Source organism: Salmo salar, chromosome ssa22 (assembly GCF_905237065.1).
Source record: "Salmo salar chromosome ssa22, Ssal_v3.1, whole genome shotgun sequence".
Classification (NCBI taxonomy): Eukaryota; Metazoa; Chordata; class Actinopteri; order Salmoniformes; family Salmonidae; genus Salmo; species Salmo salar.
In genome coordinates, this window is record NC_059463.1 from 47436700 (window position 1) to 47455587 (window position 18888).

General features: G+C 46.3%; 1 protein-coding gene across 3 annotated transcripts in view; it reads left to right on the forward strand.

The window, feature by feature from the left end:
- The first annotated feature begins 3048 nt into the window (after positions 1-3048).
- Positions 3049-18888, forward strand: part of LOC106583614 (histone deacetylase 7) — a 98621-nt gene continuing 82781 nt past the window's right edge. For 2 of the 3 annotated variants that reach the window (XM_045705253.1, XM_014167998.2), the window contains exon 1: positions 3050-3325. In XM_045705253.1, the coding sequence (XP_045561209.1) occupies positions 3307-3325 (19 nt within the window). In that variant the 5' untranslated portion in view covers positions 3050-3306. Of the gene's footprint in view, positions 3326-18888 lie in introns of all 3 variants that reach the window. The other variant, XM_045705254.1, reaches the window with a different exon arrangement.

Consider the following 18888-nt stretch of genomic DNA (forward strand, 5'->3'; position numbering starts at 1 on the left):
GTTTTTAGGTTCCATTGTCCTCTGATAGAGCACTTACCAAAAGCGCTAATGTTTTTCAGCCACTGGCTGGAATTACATCATTCAGCTTTTTCCCGCCTTCTGAGAGCCTATGGGAGCCGTAGGAAGTGTCACGTTACAGCAAAGATCCTCAGTTTTCATTAAAGAGAGCCAAGAAGAACAAGAACTTGTCAGACAGGTCACTTCCTGTAAGGAATCTTCTCAGGTTTTTGCCTGCCATATGAGTTCTGTTATACTAACAGACACCATTCAAACAGATTTAGAAACTTTAGGGTGTTTTCTATCCGAATTATATGCATATTCTAGTTTCTGGGCAGTAGTAATAACCAGATTAAATCGGGTACGTTTTTTATCCGGCAGTGCAAATACTGCCCCCTACCCCCAACAGGTTAAGGATGTCAGGCACTATGTCTCTTTCTGTTCGGTGTGCGCCCAGTGTAAGGCTCCTAGGCACCTGCCGCGAGGGAAACTACAGCCCCTCCCCGTTCCACAGCGACCGTGGTCCCACCTGTTGGTGGATTTCCTTACGGATCTCCCGCCTTCTCAGGGGAACACCACGATCGTAGTCGTTGTGGATCGGTTCTCTAAGTCCTGCCGTCTGATCCCTTTTCCCGGTCTTCCTACGGCCCTACAGACTGCGGAGGCCCTGTTTACGCATGTCTTCCGGCTCTATGGGGTGCCCGATGACATCGTCTCTGATCGGGGTCCCCAGTTCACGTCTAGGGTGTGGAAGGCATTTATGGAGAGGCTGGGGGTCTCGGTCAGTTTGATTTCGGGTTTCCACCCCGAGAGTAATGGGCAGGTGGAACGCATCAATCAGGATGTGGGCAGGTTCCTACGGTCCTATTGCCAGGACCGGCCGGGGGAGTGGGCTAGGTTCGTACCATGGGCCGAGATGGCGCAGAACTCTCTGCGCCACTCCTCTACTAACCTGTCGCCCTTCCAGGTGGTGTTAGGGTACCAGCCGGTCCTGGTGCCATGGCATCAGAGTCAGACGGAGGCTCCTGCGGTGGAGGAATGGGTCCAGCGCTCGAGGGAGACCTGGAGTGCCATCCAGGAGTGCCTGAAACGAGCTATAGGAGGGCACAAGGAGAGCGCTGACCGCCGCCGCAGTGAGGCCCCCGTGTTCAAACCAGGGGACAGAGTCTGGCTCTCGACCCGGAACCTGTCCCTCCGCCTGCCCTGCTGGAAGCTGGGTCCGCGATTTGTTGAGAATAAACGAGGTGTGTTATAGGTTACAACTTCCTTCATATTACCATATTAACCCCTCGTTTCATGTGTCTCTCCTCAGGCCGGTGGTAGCTGGTCCGCTGCAGGACGTTGAGGTACGGGAGGTCCCTCCGCCCCCCCTGGACATCGGGGGGGCCCCAGCGTACACAGTCCGGTCCATCTTGGACTCCCGACGTCGGGTAGGGGGCCTGCAGTACCTCGTGGACTAGGAGGGGTACGGTCCAGAGGAGAGGTGCTGGGTCCCGGTGGGGGACATTCTGGATCCAGCCCTGTTGCGGAGATTCCACAGCCTCCGCCCGGATCGTCCCCGAGGCCGGCGTCGGTGCGCTGCGGGAGCCGCGCGTCGGGGGGGTACTGTCACAACGTCCACAGAAGGTGGCGCCTCTCCCCGGTCGGGCGGTGCTCGGCGGTCATCGTCGCTGGCCTACTAGCTGCTAGCTGCCACCGATCCATGTTTCAGTGTCTGTTAGTTATGTCTGTTTTAGGTTGCACCTGTTTCTTGTTTGTCATTAGTGCGGGGGTATTTAGTTTGTCTGTGTTTAGTTAGGATTCGTGCGGGATTGTTTCATGTTACGTGTTGTAGGGGTAGAATTTATTTACGTAGTTTATTTCGCTACGTTGTTGGATAGGCAATAGGGTTGCCGGGCTGCGCCCCGGCTATTTTTGAGAGTGGAGCTGTTCTCCTCGTTTATTGATGCACCCTGCCTTGTATTTGGATTTTGCCCTTGGCAGTATTAAATACGTTGTGTTCAACGGACCTCCGTCTCCTGCGCCTGACTCATTCCTCCTGCTATTTATCTGCCCGTGACAGTCTGGCAGATTCTGTGCAGAATATCTAGGTGCTGCTGTAGGCCCTCCTTGGTTGGTGACAGAAGCACCAGATCATCAGCAAACAGTAGACCAAAGCCAAAGCTTACTTTGGATATTTACAATATTAAGATAATAAGAATCAAAATTGTCAACGGGACAACAGTAACAACAATACCCAAGGGTCAAAATAACCATACATTGAACAATAACAATAAGCATACAGTAGAGGACATGTGCAGGTTGATTGGTCTTTCAGACACTGTCCCTCATCTTATGGCAGGCAGCAATGTAGTGCGCTGCCAACCCACAGCTCTCTGCGTCCTCCCCCAACAGGACGGGTATTCTATTCTCATCAGAGAGGTCTTTGAAACCTTGAATATGGGTTTCAAATTTGGGGAAATTACACTCTCTAATTATTTTATATTTTTGACATTTTGTCAGGAAATGCAGCTCTGTCTCAGGTTCTGCTGTGGTGCAGTGGTTGCACAGCCTTTCCTCTACAGGGAGCCAGGTTTTCATGTCTACCCTTCTCAATGGCAAGGTTGTGCTCACTGAGCCTGTACTTTGTCAGAGTTTTTCTAAGGTTTTGATCAGTAACCATTGTCAAATAGTTAGCCGGTGTACTGTCGATTTAGGGCCAGATAACACTGCATTTTGCTTTGTGCTTGTGATTGTGTTTCCCAATAAGCAATGTAGTTTTGTTTTGACTGTGTTGTAATTTGTTTTATTCTGATTGATTGGATGTTCTGGTCCTGAGGCTTCAGTGTGTTAGTAGAATGGATTTGTGAACTCAGCCCCAGGACCAGCTGGATGAGGGGACTCTTTTCTTTGCTCAGCTCTTGGCATTGCAGGGCTTGGTAATGATATGATAATGATATATGGTATGGTAATGATCTCTCTCTCTCTCTCTCTCTCTCTCTCTCTCTCTCTTTCTCTGTTTCTATCTCTCTTTCTGTTTCTCTCTGTCTCTTTCTCTGTCTCTCACACACACACATACACACTCTTTCTCGTTTTTTCTCTTCCTCTCCGCGTAGCTTCTGGCTCGGGTGCTACATTGACAAAAGTTACAGCAGACTGATAGAGCTGAGCAACTGTGTGAGTCTGAGAGCGAGAGAGTGAGAGAGCGAGAGAGAGAGAGATAGACAACTTCATTGTCTAGCACGGATCTGAACTCACATCCACTCACTCCCCTCTGTCCCGGGTTCGGCTATGAGATTGACCTGCTGACTGCGTTGGACCTAACCCTGAATGACCAAACCTAATACTGGTAAGGCAAAATACTTTTACTGTTACAGTATGTTTCAGGTGGCTTCTACTTGTGTTTCTCATGGGTTTATCTATGTTATTAAAGATGGGCTGACAAGATAATCAGATGTCACTTCACTTACTTTACTTGTCACTTTACTTAAACTTGACTTACACTGTACTTAACTTGACATGCTCAAGTTAGAGAGTAAGGACATTGGGTGACAAGTTTGCAGATGAGGAGACGTGTTGTTGTTGTGTTTATTTAAGCTGGTAAAGTTATGCTTTATTGATTCATCATCGTTGTCATCTTGTTTGTTTGATTCAAGCTCCCCGAATTCTGACATCATCAGCAAATGTTCATGTGCCTCTCGTTGTGAGCATTTTGACATCACGAGCAAATGTTCATGTGCCTCTCGATGTGCGCATTCTGGTGCATGAATGGCTTTGGTTTGGTTTTTCCTCTCTTTGCATTGCTTCCCACACTTGTGTAGTTGTTAGTGCTAAATAATACCACACAACATATAAAAAACTCAAAGGTGTTCAGAGGAAAAGATCATCATTGTTTTTCCTTCCTTTTTCCAACTTGGCACAGGGAGAGGGGAGAAAATTGGAAACAGACCCACCCACCCCTGGGAGTGAGTCCGCTTAGAACGAGGAAACATAAAACACCAGTGTCAGGGAGTGTGTGTGTGTGTTAGAGAGAGAGAGAGAAACAGAAGGAGTGAGACACACAGAAAAAAAGAGAGTACACTGGGTAAGGGGGAGTTTCCTAATGGTCCGATTTGTTTTGATAAGTCTGATGTTGTCACGACTTACGCCGAAGTCGGTCCCTCTCCTTGTTTGGGCGGCGTTCGGTGGTCGACGTCACCGGCCTTCTAGCCACCGCCAATCCACTTTTCATTTTCCATTTGTTTTGTCTTAGTCTTACACACCTGCTTTCACTCACCCAATTACCTGTTTATTATTTAACCCTCTGTTCCCCATGTTTGTTTGTGAATGATTGTGTGTTGTATTGTGGTCCGTATTGTGGGCTTGGTAATTCTCTTGTATGTTGATGACTTTGAGTAAAGTTACTTTTATTTACTCATCTCTGCTGTCCTGCGCCTGACTCCTCTGTACCAGCTACACATAGATCCTTACAGATGTCTCCTTTGCCCCATACGTTAGTAAAGCTTGCAGAGTGAGAGGGGAGAGAGCAATAGCTAGGGGCATTGAGAGTGAATTGGGCTGCTTTCATAATCCGGCCAATGTCATTCCATGTGTCTCATAGCTCTTTTCTTGTGGCAACAGGTCACACATCTTGCTGCGGTGATGGCACACTGTGGTATTTCACCCAGTAGACATAGGAGTTTATCAAAATCGGGTTTGTTTTCAAATTCTTTGTGGATCTGTGTAATCTGAGGGAAATATGTGTCTCTAATATGGTCATACATTGGGCAGGAGGTTAGGAAGTGCAGCTCAGTTTCCACCTCATTTTGTGGGCAATGTGCACTTAGCCTGTCTTCTCTTGAGAGCCATGTCTGCCTACGGCGGGAAAATTAACACAACTAAATGTGCTTGCAATTGGTCCATATCATTTCCCCTCTCACCCCCTTCCTATACATTGGCACACGTCTTCTTGTTCCTTTAAAAAACGATCTTTATGACAGCCATATCACAATTTGAAATTGTAACAGTAATGACACAAAATAGTAATGAAACCAAAGTTTTCTTAGTTGTATAGCTACAAAAGCTGTCCTAGTTGAATAAGTTGAACACGTGTACTTTACAACTGATAGTAATTCTATAAAAAAATATAAATTCATCTTAAAAGGGATAAAACGCCATCAAAAAGACATAAATACAGTGCAGAGCATTCCCGGCTCTTGATTAGTTTTTTCCTCCTTGATTTTACAGTGCACCATACTTAAATCATTTTTGATAAAAACACATGATTGAATGATTGGCTCAGCCTTTTGCTCGCTCTCTCGCCCCAAAACGCAAAAGTTCCTCTCTATTTTTACACTCCCCAGGACTACTCCATATATAGACCTATGTCTTTGTGGTTTGTTGAGCTCCTAAATCAGAGTTTTATGTCCTTTTTGACAATAACGGTCCATAATGATGACATTCACAGGTTATTTTGCTCTGACTTGGAGGTGACGAACTCAAATTACAGTCCAAGGAGTTGTCGTTGGTTTGAACTCAGAGCTGGAGAGTTGAAAGCTCTTTGTATAGAGGTTTGGACTGATGTCATCTATACCAAAATACTGTAGAGCAGCCAGAAAACATTAACTGGACTCAAGAAGACAGAAAAATTCATATTGTAGATGTGCACCATTTGATACATCAAATCAAATTTTATTGGTCACATACACATATTTAGCAGATGTTATTGCAGGTGTAGCGAAATGCTTGTGATGCTCACTTCTCACTGATGAAGCTATACGAGGCATACAGTAGATTATAATGTATCGTATATCACATACCAATGCTGTACTTCCATAACAGAAATGGTCTCTCATTCCAGATCAAGTCTTCCAGAGTTACAGAAAACAGTATACATTCATGAAACAGTGATGTTTCACGAAATGTCCTCCGTACATAGTTATGAAAAGTAAAAATTGATAACGTTTGCGTATTAACGACTATGATTGCACTCAGTTTCACCATGTGTTATGCTTCTTGGACCTATGGTATGAGTTCTCAGAATATAAAATTCATTTAAATTCAATCAAATCAAATCAAATCAATAACATTTTAGTGGAACAAAAACTCTCCCTGAAATGCCAGACTAGGCAATCGGCCTCCATTTTAATGACATATGGCTGGTGTTTCTGTCCCAGTGATAAATCGTCCAAAAGTTTAATCTGTGGAGGTCAAGATGTCAAAAGGTCACTGTCAGCCAGAAATAGCCTACTGAGACAATACTCTCTGGGACAATAGTTGACTCTCAGTCTTAGTATAGCAGTGACCTGGACCACAGGTCAAATTCAGAGAGGGAAGTGGGGGCATTACGGGTCTCATGGATCATTAACAATATTACAAATGTGAATGTCAATACCGTAACAATGTGTGAAGGTCAATACCGTAACAATGTGTGAAGGTCAATACCGTAACAATGTGTGAAGGTCAATACCGTAACAATGTGTGAAGGTCAATACCATAACAATGTGAGAAAGTCAATACCGTAACAATGCTAACAGCAAGAAGAAAAAAAAATCCACATTGAACATGCAAAATGACAAGATGGGTCTTGTTTCTTCGTTTGGCTCTACACTCCATGTTTGGATTTGAAATGATACAATGACTATGAGGTTAAAGTTCAGACTGTCAGCTTGAATCGGGGGAACCGTTTAGAAATTACAACACTTTTTGTATGTAGTCCCCCCATTTTAGGGGAGCAAAAGAATCGGGACGAATTCACTTAATGTGTATTAAAGTAGTAAAAAGCTAAGAATTTGGCCCCATATTCATAGCATGCAATGACTACATCAAGCTTGTGACTGCAAATTTGTTGCATACATTTGCTGTTTCCTTTGGTTGTATTTTAGATTATTTTGTGCCCAATAGAAATGAATTGTAAATAATGTATTGTGTTATTTTGGAGTCACTTTTACTGTAAAAAACAATATAATATGTTTCTAAACACTTGTGCATTAATATGGATGCTACCATGATTATGGGTAATGCTGAATGAATCGTGAATAATGATGAGTGATAAAGTTACAGACACAGAAATATCATACCCCCAAGACATGCTAACCTCTCACCAGTATTACAATAACAGGGAAGGTTAGCATTTTATATCATACCCCCAAGACATGCTAACCTCTCACCATTATTACAATAACAGGGAAGGTTAGCATTTTATATCATACACCCAAGACATGCTAACCTCTCACCATTATTACAATAACAGGGGAGGTTAGCATTTTATATCATACCCCCAAGACATGCTAACCTCTCACCATTATTACAATAACAGGGCAGGTTAGCATTTTATATCATACCGCCAAGACATGCTAACCTCTCACCATTATTACAATAACAGGGAAGGGTAGCATTTTATATCATACCACCAAGACATGGTAACCTCTCACCATTATTACAATAACAGGGCAGGTTAGCATTTTATATCATACCCCCAAGACATGCTAACCTCTCAACATTATTACAATAACAGGGAAGGTTAGCATTTTATATCATACCCCCAAGACATGCTAACCTCTCACCATTATTACAATAACAGGGAAGGTTAGAATTTTTTGGATGGGGGGTATAATATTGGTGTGTCTCAACTCTTTAATTGGGAGGGAGGTTGTTACAGGGCATAGAGGTTTAGTTAGGGGGTTGTTACAGGGCGTAGAAGTTTAGCTAGGGGGTTGTTACAGGGCGTAGAGGTTTAGTTAGGGGGTTGTTACTGGGCGTGGAGGTTTAGTTAGACGGGTTGTTACTGGGCGTGGAGGTTTAGTTAGGGGGTTGTTACAGGGTGTAGAGGTTTAGTTAGGGGGGTTGTTACAGGGTGTAGAGGTTTAGTATGGGGGTTGTTACAGGGTGTAGAGGTTTAGTTAGGGGGTTGTTACAGGGTGTAGAGGTTTAGTTAGGGGGTTGTTGCAGGGTGTAGAGGTTTAGTTAGGGGGTTGTTACAGGGTGTAGAGGTTTAGTTAGGGGGTTGTTACATGGTGTTGAGGTTTAGTTGGGGGGGTTGTTACAGGGCGTAGAGGTTTAGTTAGGGGGGTTGTTACAGGGTGTAGAGGTTTAGTTAGGGGGTTGTTACAGGGTGTAGAGATTTAGTTAGGGGGGTTGTTACAGGGCGTAGAGGTTTAGTTAGGGGGTTGTTACAGGGTGTAGAGGTTTAGTTAGGGGGTTGTTACAGGGTGTTGAGGTTTAGTTAGGGGGGTTGTTACAGGCGTAGAGGTTTAGTTGGGGGGTTGTTACAGGGTGTAAAGGTTTAGTTGGGGGGTTGTTACAGGGTGTGGAGGTATAATTTTGGGGGGTTATTACAGGGTGTGGAGGTTTAGTTTGGGGGGGTTGTTACAGGGTGTAGGGGTTTAGTTAGGGGGTTGTTACAGGGTGTGGAGGTTTAATTAGGGGGGTGGTTACAGGGTGTGGAGGTTTAATTAGGGGGGTTGTTACAGGGTGTGGAGGTTGAGTTGGGGGGTTGTTACAGGGTGTAGAGGTTTAGTTAGGGGGTTGTTACAGGGTGTAGAGGTTTAGTTAGGGGGGTTGTTACAGGCTGTTGAGGTTTAGTTGGGGGGGTTGTTACAGGGTGTAGAGGTTTAGTTGGGGGTTTGTTACAGGGTGTAGAGGTTTAGTTAGGGGGATTGTTACAGGGTGTAGAGGTTTAGTTAGGGGGTTGTTACAGTGTGTAGAGGTTTAGTTCGGGGGGGTTGTTACAGGGCGTAGAGGTTTAGTTAGGGGGGTTGTTACAGGGTGTAGAGGTTTAGTTAGGGGGGTTGTTACAGGGTGTAGAGGTTTAGTTAGGGGGTTGTTACAGGGTGTAGAGGTTTAGTTAGGGGGGTTGTTACATGGTGTTGAGGTTTAGTTGGGGGGTTGTTACAGGGCGTAGAGGTTTAGTTAGGGGGTTGTTACAGGGTGTAGAGGTTTAGTTAGGGGGTTGTTACAGGGTGTAGAGATTTAGTTAGGGGGTTGTTACAGGGCGTAGAGGTTTAGTTAGGGGGTTGTTACAGGGTGTAGAGGTTTAGTTAGGGGGTTGTTACAGGGTGTTGAGGTTTAGTTAGGGGGGTTGTTACAGGGCATAGAGGTTTAGTTGGGGGGTTGTTACAGGGTGTAAAGGTTTAGTTGGGGGGTTGTTACAGGGTGTGGAGGTATAATTTTGGGGGGTTATTACAGGGTGTGGAGGTTTAGTTTGGGGGGTTGTTACAGGGTGTAGGGGTTTAGTTAGGGGGGTTGTTACAGGGTGTGGAGGTTTAATTAGGGGGTGGTTACAGGGTGTGGAGGTTTAATTAGGGGGGTTGTTACAGGGTGTGGAGGTTGAGTTGGGGGGGTTGTTACAGGGTGTAGAGGTTTAGTTAGGGGGTTGTTACAGGGTGTAGAGGTTTAGTTAGGGGGTTGTTACAGGCTGTTGAGGTTTAGTTGGGGGGGTTGTTACAGGGTGTAGAGGTTTAGTTGGGGGTTTGTTACAGGGTGTAGAGGTTTAGTTAGGGGGATTGTTACAGGGTGTAGAGGTTTAGTTAGGGGGGTTGTTACAGTGTGTAGAGGTTTAGTTCGGGGGGTTGTTACAGGGCGTAGAGGTTTAGTTAGGGGGGTTGTTACAGGGTGTTGAGGTTTATTTAGGGGGGTTGTTACAGGGTGTAGAGGTTTAGTTAGGGGGTTGTTACAGGGTGTAGAGCTTTAGTTAGGGGTTTGTTACAGGCTGTAGAGGTTTAGTTAGGGGGTTGTTACAGGGTGTTGAGGTTCAGTAAGGGGAGTTGTTACAGAGTGTAGAGGTTTAGTTAGGGGGGTTGTTACAGGGTGTGGAGGTATAATTTGGGGGGTTATTACAGGGTGTGGAGGTTTAGTTTGGGGGGTTGTTACAGGGTGTAGGGGGTTTAGTTAGGGCGGTTGTTACAGGGAGTGGAGGTTTAATTAGGGGGTTGTTACAGGGTGTGGAGGTTGAATTAGGGGGGGTTGTTACAGGGTGTGGAGGTTTAGTTGGGGGGGTTGTTACAGGGTGTAGAGGTTTAGTTAGGGGATTGTTACAGGGTGTAGAGGTTTAGTTAGGGGGGTTGTTACAGGGTGTAGAGCTTTAGTTAAGGGGGTTGTTACAGGGTGTAGAGGTTTAGTTAGGGGGGTTGTTACAGGGCGTAGAGGTTTAGTTAGGGGGGTTGTTACAGGGTGTAGAGGTTTAGTTAGGGGATTGTTACAGGGTGTAGAGGTTTAGTTAGGGGGTTGTTACAGGGTGTAGAGCTTTAGTTAAGGGGGTTGTTACAGGGTGTAGAGGTTTAGTTAGGGGGTTGTTACAGGGCGTAGAGGTTTAGTTGGGGGGTTGTTACAGGGTGTAGAGGTTTAGTTAGGGGTGTTGTTACAGGGTGTTGAGGTTTAGTAAGGGGGGTTGTTACAGAGTGTAGAGGTTTAGTTAGGGGGTTGTTACAGGGTGTAGAGGTTTAGTTAAGGGGTTTGTTACAGGGTGTAGAGGTTTAGTTAGGGGGGTTGTTACAGGGTGTTGAGGTTTAGTAAGGGGGGTTGTTACAGGGTGTAGAGCTTTAGTTAAGGGGGTTGTTACAGGGTGTAGAGGTTTAGTTAGGGGGTTGTTACAGGGCGTAGAGGTTTAGTTAGGGGGGTTGTTACAGGGTGTAGAGGTTTAGTTAGGGGGTTGTTACAGGGCGTAGAGGTTTAGTTAGGGGGTTGTTACAGGGTGTAGAGGTTTAGTTAGGGGGTTGTTACAGGGTGTAGAGGTTTAGTTAGGGGGTTGTTACAGGGTGTAGAGGTTTAGTTAGGGGGGTTGTTACATGGTGTTGAGGTTTAGTTGGGGGGGTTGTTACAGGGCGTAGAGGTTTAGTTAGGGGGGTTGTTACAGGGTGTAGAGGTTTAGTTAGGGGTTGTTACAGGGTGTAGAGATTTAGTTAGGGGGGTTGTTACAGGGCGTAGAGGTTTAGTTAGGGGGGTTGTTACAGGGTGTAGAGGTTTAGTTAGGGGGGTTGTTACAGGGTGTTGAGGTTTAGTTAGGGGGTTGTTACAGGGCGTAGAGGTTTAGTTGGGGGGTTGTTACAGGGTGTAAAGGTTTAGTTGGGGGGTTGTTACAGGGTGTGGAGGTATAATTTTGGGGGGTTATTACAGGGTGTGGAGGTTTAGTTTGGGGGGTTGTTACAGGGTGTAGGGGTTTAGTTAGGGGGTTGTTACAGGGTGTGGAGGTTTAATTAAGGGGGGTGGTTACAGGGTGTGGAGGTTTAATTAGGGGGTTGTTACAGGGTGTGGAGGTTGAGTTGGGGGGTTGTTAGAGGGTGTAGAGGTTTAGTTAGGGGTTGTTACAGGGTGTAGAGGTTTAGTTAGGGGGTTGTTACAGGCTGTTGAGGTTTAGTTGGGGGGGTTGTTACAGGGTGTAGAGGTTTAGTTGGGGGGTTTGTTACAGGGTGTAGAGGTTTAGTTAGGGGATTGTTACAGGGTGTAGAGGTTTAGTTAGGGGGTTGTTACAGTGTGTAGAGGTTTAGTTCGGGGGGGTTGTTACAGGGCGTAGAGGTTTAGTTAGGGGGTTGTTACAGGGTGTTGAGGTTTATTTAGGGGGTTGTTACAGGGTGTAGAGGTTTAGTTAGGGGGGTTGTTACAGGGTGTAGAGCTTTAGTTAGGGGGTTTGTTACAGGCTGTAGAGGTTTAGTTAGGGGGGTTGTTACAGGGTGTTGAGGTTTAGTAAGGGGAGTTGTTACAGAGTGTAGAGGTTTAGTTAGGGGGGGTTGTTACAGGGTGTGGAGGTATAATTTGGGGGGGTTATTACAGGGTGTGGAGGTTTAGTTTGGGGGGTTGTTACAGGGTGTAGGGGTTTAGTTAGGGCGGTTGTTACAGGGAGTGGAGGTTTAATTAGGGGGTTGTTACAGGGTGTGGAGGTTGAATTAGGGGGGTTGTTACAGGGTGCGGAGGTTTAGTTGGGGGGTTGTTACAGGGTGTAGAGGTTTAGTTAGGGGATTGTTACAGGGTGTAGAGGTTTAGTTAGGGGGTTGTTACAGGGTGTAGAGCTTTAGTTAAGGGGGTTGTTACAGGGTGTAGAGGTTTAGTTAGGGGGTTGTTACAGGGCGTAGAGGTTTAGTTAGGGGGGTTGTTACAGGGTGTAGAGGTTTAGTTAGGGGATTGTTACAGGGTGTAGAGGTTTAGTTAGGGGGTTGTTACAGGGTGTAGAGCTTTAGTTAAGGGGGTTGTTACAGGGTGTAGAGGTTTAGTTAGGGGGGTTGTTACAGGGCGTAGAGGTTTAGTTGGGGGGTTGTTACAGGGTGTAGAGGTTTAGTTAGGGGTGTTGTTACAGGGTGTTGAGGTTTAGTAAGGGGGTTGTTACAGAGTGTAGAGGTTTAGTTAGGGGGTTGTTACAGGGTGTAGAGGTTTAGTTAAGGGGTTTGTTACAGGGTGTAGAGGTTTAGTTAGGGGGTTGTTACAGGGTGTTGAGGTTTAGTAAGGGGGTTGTTACAGGGTGTAGAGCTTTAGTTAAGGGGGTTGTTACAGGGTGTAGAGGTTTAGTTAGGGGGTTGTTACAGGGCGTAGAGGTTTAGTTAGGGGGGTTGTTACAGGGTGTAGAGGTTTAGTTAGGGGGTTTGTTACAGGGTGTAGAGGTTTAGTTAGGGGGTTGTTACAGGGTGTTGAGGTTTAGTTAGGGGGGGTTGTTACAGGGTGTGGAGGTATAATTTGGGGGGGTTATTACAGGGTGGGGAGGTTTAGTTTGGGGGGTTGTTACAGGGTGTAGGGGTTTAGTTAGGGGGTTGTTACAGGGTGTGGAGGTTTAATTAGGGGGTTGTTACAGGGTGTGGTGGTTTAATTAGGGGGTTGTTACAGGGTGTGGAGGTTTAGTTGGGGGGTTGTTACAGGGTGTAGAGGTTTAGTTAGGGGGTTGTTACAGGGCATAGAGGTTTAGTTAGGGGGTTGTTACAGGGTGTAGAGCTTTAGTTAGGGGGGTTGTTACAGGGTGTAGAGGTTTAGTTAGGGGGTGTTACAGGGCGTAGAGGTTTAGTTAGGGGGGTTGTTACAGGGTGTAGAGGTTTATTTAGGGGGTTGTTACAGGGTGTAGAGGTTTAGTTAGGGGGTTGTTACAGGGTGTAGAGCTTTAGTTAGGGGTTTGTTACAGGGTGTTGAGGTTTAGTAAGGGGGGTTGTTACAGAGTGTAGAGGTTTAGTTAGGGGGGTTGTTACAGGGTGTAGAGGTTTAGTTAGGGGGTTTGTTTCAGGGTGTAGAGGTTTAGTTAGGGGGGTTGTTACAGGGTGTTGAGGTTTAGTAAGGGGGTTGTTAAAGGGTGTAGAGGTTTAGTTAGGGGGTTGTTACAGGGTGTAGAGGTTTAGTTAGGGGGTTGTTACAGGGTGTGGAGGTTTAGTTTGGGGGGTTGTTACAGGGTGTAGAGGTTTAGTTAGGCGGGTTGTTACAGGGTGTAGAGATTTAGTTAGGGGGTTGTTACAGGGCGTAGAGGTTTAGTTAGGGGTTGTTACAGGGTGTTGAGGTTTAGTTTGGGGGTTGTTACAGGGTGTTGAGGTTTAGTTAGGGGTTGTTACAGGGTGTTGAGGTTTAGTTTAGGGGGTTGTTACAGGGCGTAGAGGTTTAGTTAGGGGGTTGTTACAGGGTGTAGACGTTTAGTTAGGGGGTTGTTACAGGGTGTAGAGGTTTAGTTGGGGGTTTGTTACAGGGTGTAGAGGTTTAGTTAGGGGGTTGTTACAGGGTGTAGAGGTTTGGTAAGGGGTTGTTACAGGGTGTAGAGGTTTAGTTAGGGGGGTTGTTATAGGGTGTAGAGGTTAAGTTAGGGGTGTTGTTACATGGTGTTGAGGTTTAGTTAGGGGGGTTGTTATAGGGTGTAGAGGTTAAGTTAGGGGTGTTGTTACATGGTGTTTAGGTTTAGTTAGGGGGTTGTTACAGGGCGTAGAGGTTTAGTTAGGGGGTTGTTACAGGGTGTAGAACGTTTAGTTAGGGGGTTGTTACAGGGTGTAGAGGTTTAGTTGGGGGTTTGTTACAGGGTGTAGAGGTTTAGTTAGGGGGTTGTTACAGGGTGTAGAGGTTTGGTAAGGGGGTTGTTACAGGGTGTAGAGCTTTAGTTAGGGGGTTTGTTACAGGGTGTTGAGGTTTAGTAAGGGGGTTGTTACAGAGTGTAGAGGTTTAGTTAGGGGGGTTGTTACAGGGTGTAGAGGTTTAGTTAGGGGTTTGTTTCAGGGTGTAGAGGTTTAGTTAGGGGGGTTGTTACAGGGTGTTGAGGTTTAGTAAGGGGGGTTGTTAAAGGGTGTAGAGGTTTAGTTAGGGGGTTGTTACAGGGTGTAGAGGTTTAGTTACGGGGTTGTTACAGGGTGTGGAGGTTTAGTTTGGGGGGGTTGTTACAGGGTGTAGAGGTTTAGTTAGGGGGGTTGTTACAGGGTGTTGAGGTTTAGTTAGGGGGGTTGTTACAGGGCGTAGAGGTTTAGTTAGGGGGGTTGTTACAGGGTGTAGACGTTTAGTTAGGGGGGTTGTTACAGGGTGTAGAGGTTTAGTTGGGGGGTTTGTTACAGGGTGTAGAGGTTTAGTTAGGGGGTTGTTACAGGGTGTAGAGGTTTGGTAAGGGGGTTGTTACAGGGTGTAGAGGTTTAGTTAGGGGGTTGTTATAGGGTGTAGAGGTTAAGTTAGGGGTGTTGTTACATGGTGTTGAGGTTTAGTTAGGGGGGTTGTTATAGGGTGTAGAGGTTAAGTTAGGGGTGTTGTTACATGGTGTTTAGGTTTAGTTAGGGGGGTTGTTACAGGGTATTGAGGTTTATTTAGGGGGGTTGTTACAGGGTGTAGGTGTTTAGTCAGGGGGTTGTTACAGGGTGTAGAGGTTTAGTTAGGGGGTTGTTACAGGGTGTAGAGGTTTAGTCAGGGGGTTGTTACAGGCGTAGAAGTTTAGTTAGGGGGTTGTTACATGGTGTTGAGGTTTAGTTAGGGGGTTGTTACAGGGTGTTGAGGTTTAGTTAGGGGGTTGTTACAGGGGGTAGAGGTTTAGTTAGGGGGTTGTTACAGGGTGTAGAGGTTTAGTTAGGGGGTTTGTTACAGGGTGTAGAGGTTTAGTTAGGGGGTTGTTACAGGGTGTAGAGGTTTAGTTAGGGGGTTGTTTCAGGGTGTAGAGGTTGAGTTAGGGGGGGTTGTTACAGGGTGTTGAGGTTTAGTTGGGGGGGTTGTTACAGGGTGTAGAGGTTTAATCAGGGGGGGGTTGTTACAGGGTGTGGAGGTTTAGTTAGGGGGGTTGTTACAGGGTGTGGAGGTATAATTAGGGGGGTTGTTACAGGGTTTGGAGGTTTAATTAGGGGGGGTTGTTACAGGGTGTGGAGGTATAATTTGGGGGGGTTATTACAGGGTGTGGAGGTTTAGTTTGGGGGGGTTGTTACAGGGTGTAGAGGTTTAGTTAGGCGGGTTGTTACAGGGTGTAGAGGTTTAGTTAGGGGGGTTGTTACAGGGTGTAGAGCTTTAGTTAGGGGGTTTGTTACAGGGTGTTGAGGTTTAGTAAGTGGGGTTGTTACAGAGTGTAGAGGTTTAGTTAAGGGTGGGTTGTTACAGGGTGTAGAGGTTTAGTTAGGGGGTTTGTTTCAGGGTGTAGAGGTTTAGTTAGGGGGTTGTTACAGGGTGTTGAGGTTTAGTAAGGGGGGTTGTTAAAGGGTGTAGAGGTTTAGTTAGGGGTTGTTACAGGGTGTAGAGGTTTAGTTAGGGGGTTGTTACAGGGTGTGGAGGTTTAATTAGGGGGGTTGTTACAGGGTGTGGAAGTATAATTTGGGGGGTTATTACAGGGTGTGGAGGTTTAGTTTGGGGGGTTGTTACAGGGTGTAGAGGTTTAGTTAGGCGGGTTGTTACAGGGTGTAGAGATTTAGTTAGGGGGTTGTTACAGGGTGTAGAGGTTTAGTTAGGGGGTTGTTACAGGGTGTTGAGGTTTAGTTAGGGGGGTTGTTACAGGCGTAGAGGTTTAGTTAGGGGGGTTGTTACAGGGTGTTGAGGTTTAGTTAGAGGGGTTGTTACAGGGTGTTGAGGTTTAGTTAGGGGGTTGTTACAGGGCGTAGAGGTTTAGTTAGGGGGTTGTTACAGGGTGTTGAGGTTTAGTTAGGGGGTTGTTACAGGGTGTAGAGGTTTAATTGGGGGGTTGTTACAGGGTGGGGAGGTTTAGTTTGGGGGGTTGTTACAGGGTGTAGAGGTTTAGTTAGGGGGTTGTTACAGGGTGTGGAGGTTTAGTTAGGGGGTTGTTACAGGGTGTGGTGGTTTAATTAGGGGGTTGTTACAGGGTGTGGAGGTTTAGTTAGGGGGTTGTTACAGGGTGTAGAGGTTTAGTTAGGGGGTTGTTACAGGGCGTGAGGTTTAGTTAGGGGGTTGTTACAGGGTGTAGAGCTTTAGTTAGGGGGGTTGTTACAGGGTGTAGAGGTTTAGTTAGGGGGGTGTTACAGGGCGTAGAGGTTTAGTTAGGGGGTTGTTACAGGGTGTAGAGGTTTAGTTAGGGGGTTGTTACAGGGTGTAGAGGTTTAGTTAGGGGGTTGTTACAGGGTGTTGAGCTTTAGTTAGGGGTTTGTTACAGGGTGTTGAGGTTTAGTTAGGGGGTTGTTACAGAGTGTAGAGGTTTAGTTAGGGGGGTTGTTACAGGGTGTAGAGGTTTAGTTAGGGGGTTTGTTTACAGGGTGTAGAGGTTTAGTTAGGGGGTTGTTACAGGGTGTTGAGGTTTAGTTAGGGGGGTTGTTAAAGGGTGTAGAGGTTTAGTTGGGGGGGTTGTTACAGGGTGTAGAGGTTTAGTTAGGGGGTTGTTACAGGGTGTGGAGGTTTAGTTTGGGGGGTTGTTACAGGGTGTGGAGGTTTAATTAGGCGGGTTGTTACAGGGTGTAGAGGTTTAGTTAGGGGGTTGTTACAGGGTGTAGAGGTTTAGTTTGGGGGGTTGTTACAGGGTGTTGAGGTTTAGTTTGGGGGGTTGTTACAGGGCGTAGAGGTTTAGTTAGGGGGTTGTTACAGGGTGTTGAGGTTTAGTTAGGGGGTTGTTACAGGGTGTTGAGGTTTAGTTAGGGGGGTTGTTACAGGGCGTAGAGGTTTAGTTAGGGGGTTGTTACAGGGTGTAGAGCGTTTAGTTAGGGGGGTTGTTACAGGGTGTAGAGGTTTAGTTGGGGGGTTTGTTACAGGGTGTAGAGGTTTAGTTAGGGGGTTGTTACAGGGTGTAGAGGTTTGGTTAGGGGGTTGTTACAGGGTGTAGAGGTTTAGTTAGGGGGGTTGTTACAGGGTGTAGAGGTTTAGTTAGGGGGGTTGTTACAGGGTGTAGAGGTTTAGTTAGGGGGTTGTTACAGGGTGTAGAGGTTTAGTTAGGGGTGTTGTTACATGGTGTTTAGGTTTAGTTAGGGGGGTTGTTACAGGGTGTAGAGGTTTAGTTAGGGGGTTGTTACAGGGTGTAGACGTTTAGTTAGGGGGGTTGTTACAGGGTGTAGAGGTTTAGTTGGGGGGTTGTTACAGGGTGTAGAGGTTTAGTTAGGGGGTTGTTACAGGGTGTAGAGGTTTAGTTAGGGGGTTGTTACAGGGTGTAGAGCTTTAGTTAGGGGTTTGTTACAGGGTGTTGAGGTTTAGTTAGGGGGTTGTTACAGAGTGTGGAGGTTTAGTTAGGGGGGTTGTTACAGGGTGTAGAGGTTTAGTTAGGGGGTTGTTACAGGGTGTAGAGGTTTAGTTAGGGGGGTTGTTACAGGGTGTTGAGGTTTAGTTAGGGGGTTGTTACAGGGTGTAGAGGTTTAGTTAGGGGGGTTGTTACAGGGTGTAGAGGTTTAGTTAGGGGGTTGTTACAGGGTGTGGAGGTTTAGTTTGGGGGGTTGTTACAGGGTGTAGAGGTTTAGTTAGGGGGGGTTGTTACAGGGTGTAGAGGTTTAGTTAGGGGGGTTGTTACAGGGCGTAGAGGTTTAGTTAGGGGGTTGTTACAGGGTGTAGAGCGTTTAGTTAGGGGGTTGTTACAGGGTGTAGAGGTTTAGTTAGGGGGGTTTGTTACAGGGTGTAGAGGTTTAGTTAGGGGGGTTGTTACAGGGTGTAGAGGTTTAGTTAGGGGGTTGTTACAGGGTGTAGAGGTTTAGTTAGGGGGTTGTTACAGGGTGTAGAGGTTTAGTTAGGGGTGTTGTTACAGGGTGTTGAGGTTTAGTTAGGGGGGTTGTTACAGGGTGTAGAGGTTTAGTTAGGGGGGTTGTTACAGGGTGTTTAGGTTTAGTTAGGGGGTTGTTACAGGGTGTAGAGGTTTAGTTAGGGGGTTGTTACAGGGTGTAGGTGTTTAGTTAGGGGGTTGTTACAGGGTGTAGAGGTTTAGTTAGGGGGTTGTTACAGGGTGTTGAGGTTTAGTTAGGGGGTTGTTACAGGGCGTAGAGGTTTAGTTAGGGGGTTGTTACATGGTGTTGAGGTTTAGTTAGGGGGGTTGTTACAGGGTGTTGAGGTTTAGTTAGGGGGTTGTTACAGGGCGTAGAGGTTTAGTTAGGGGTTGTTACAGGGTGTAGAGGTTTAGTTAGGGGGGTTGTTACAGGGTGTAGAGGTTTAGTTAGGGGGTTGTTACAGGGTGTAGAGGTTTAGTTAGGGGGTTGTTTCAGGGTGTAGAGGTTAAGTTAGGGGGGTTGTTACAGGGTGTTGAGGTTTAGTTGGGGGGTTGTTACAGGGTGTAGAGGTTTAATTAGGGGGTTGTTACAGGGTGTGGAGGTTTAGTTAGGGGGTTGTTACAGGGTGTGGAGGTTTAATTAGGGGGGTTGTTACAGGGTTTGGAGGTTTAATTAGGGGGGTTGTTACAGGGTGTGGAGGTTTAATTTGGGGGGTTATTACAGGGTGTGGAGGTTTAGTTTGGGGGGTTGTTACAGGGTGTAGAGGTTTAGTTAGGGGGTTGTTACAGGGTGTAGAGGTTTAGTTAGGGGGTTGTTACAGGGTGTAGAGGTTTAGTTAGGGGTTTGTTACAGGGTGTTGAGGTTTAGTTAGGGGGTTGTTACAGGGTGTAGAGGTTTAGTT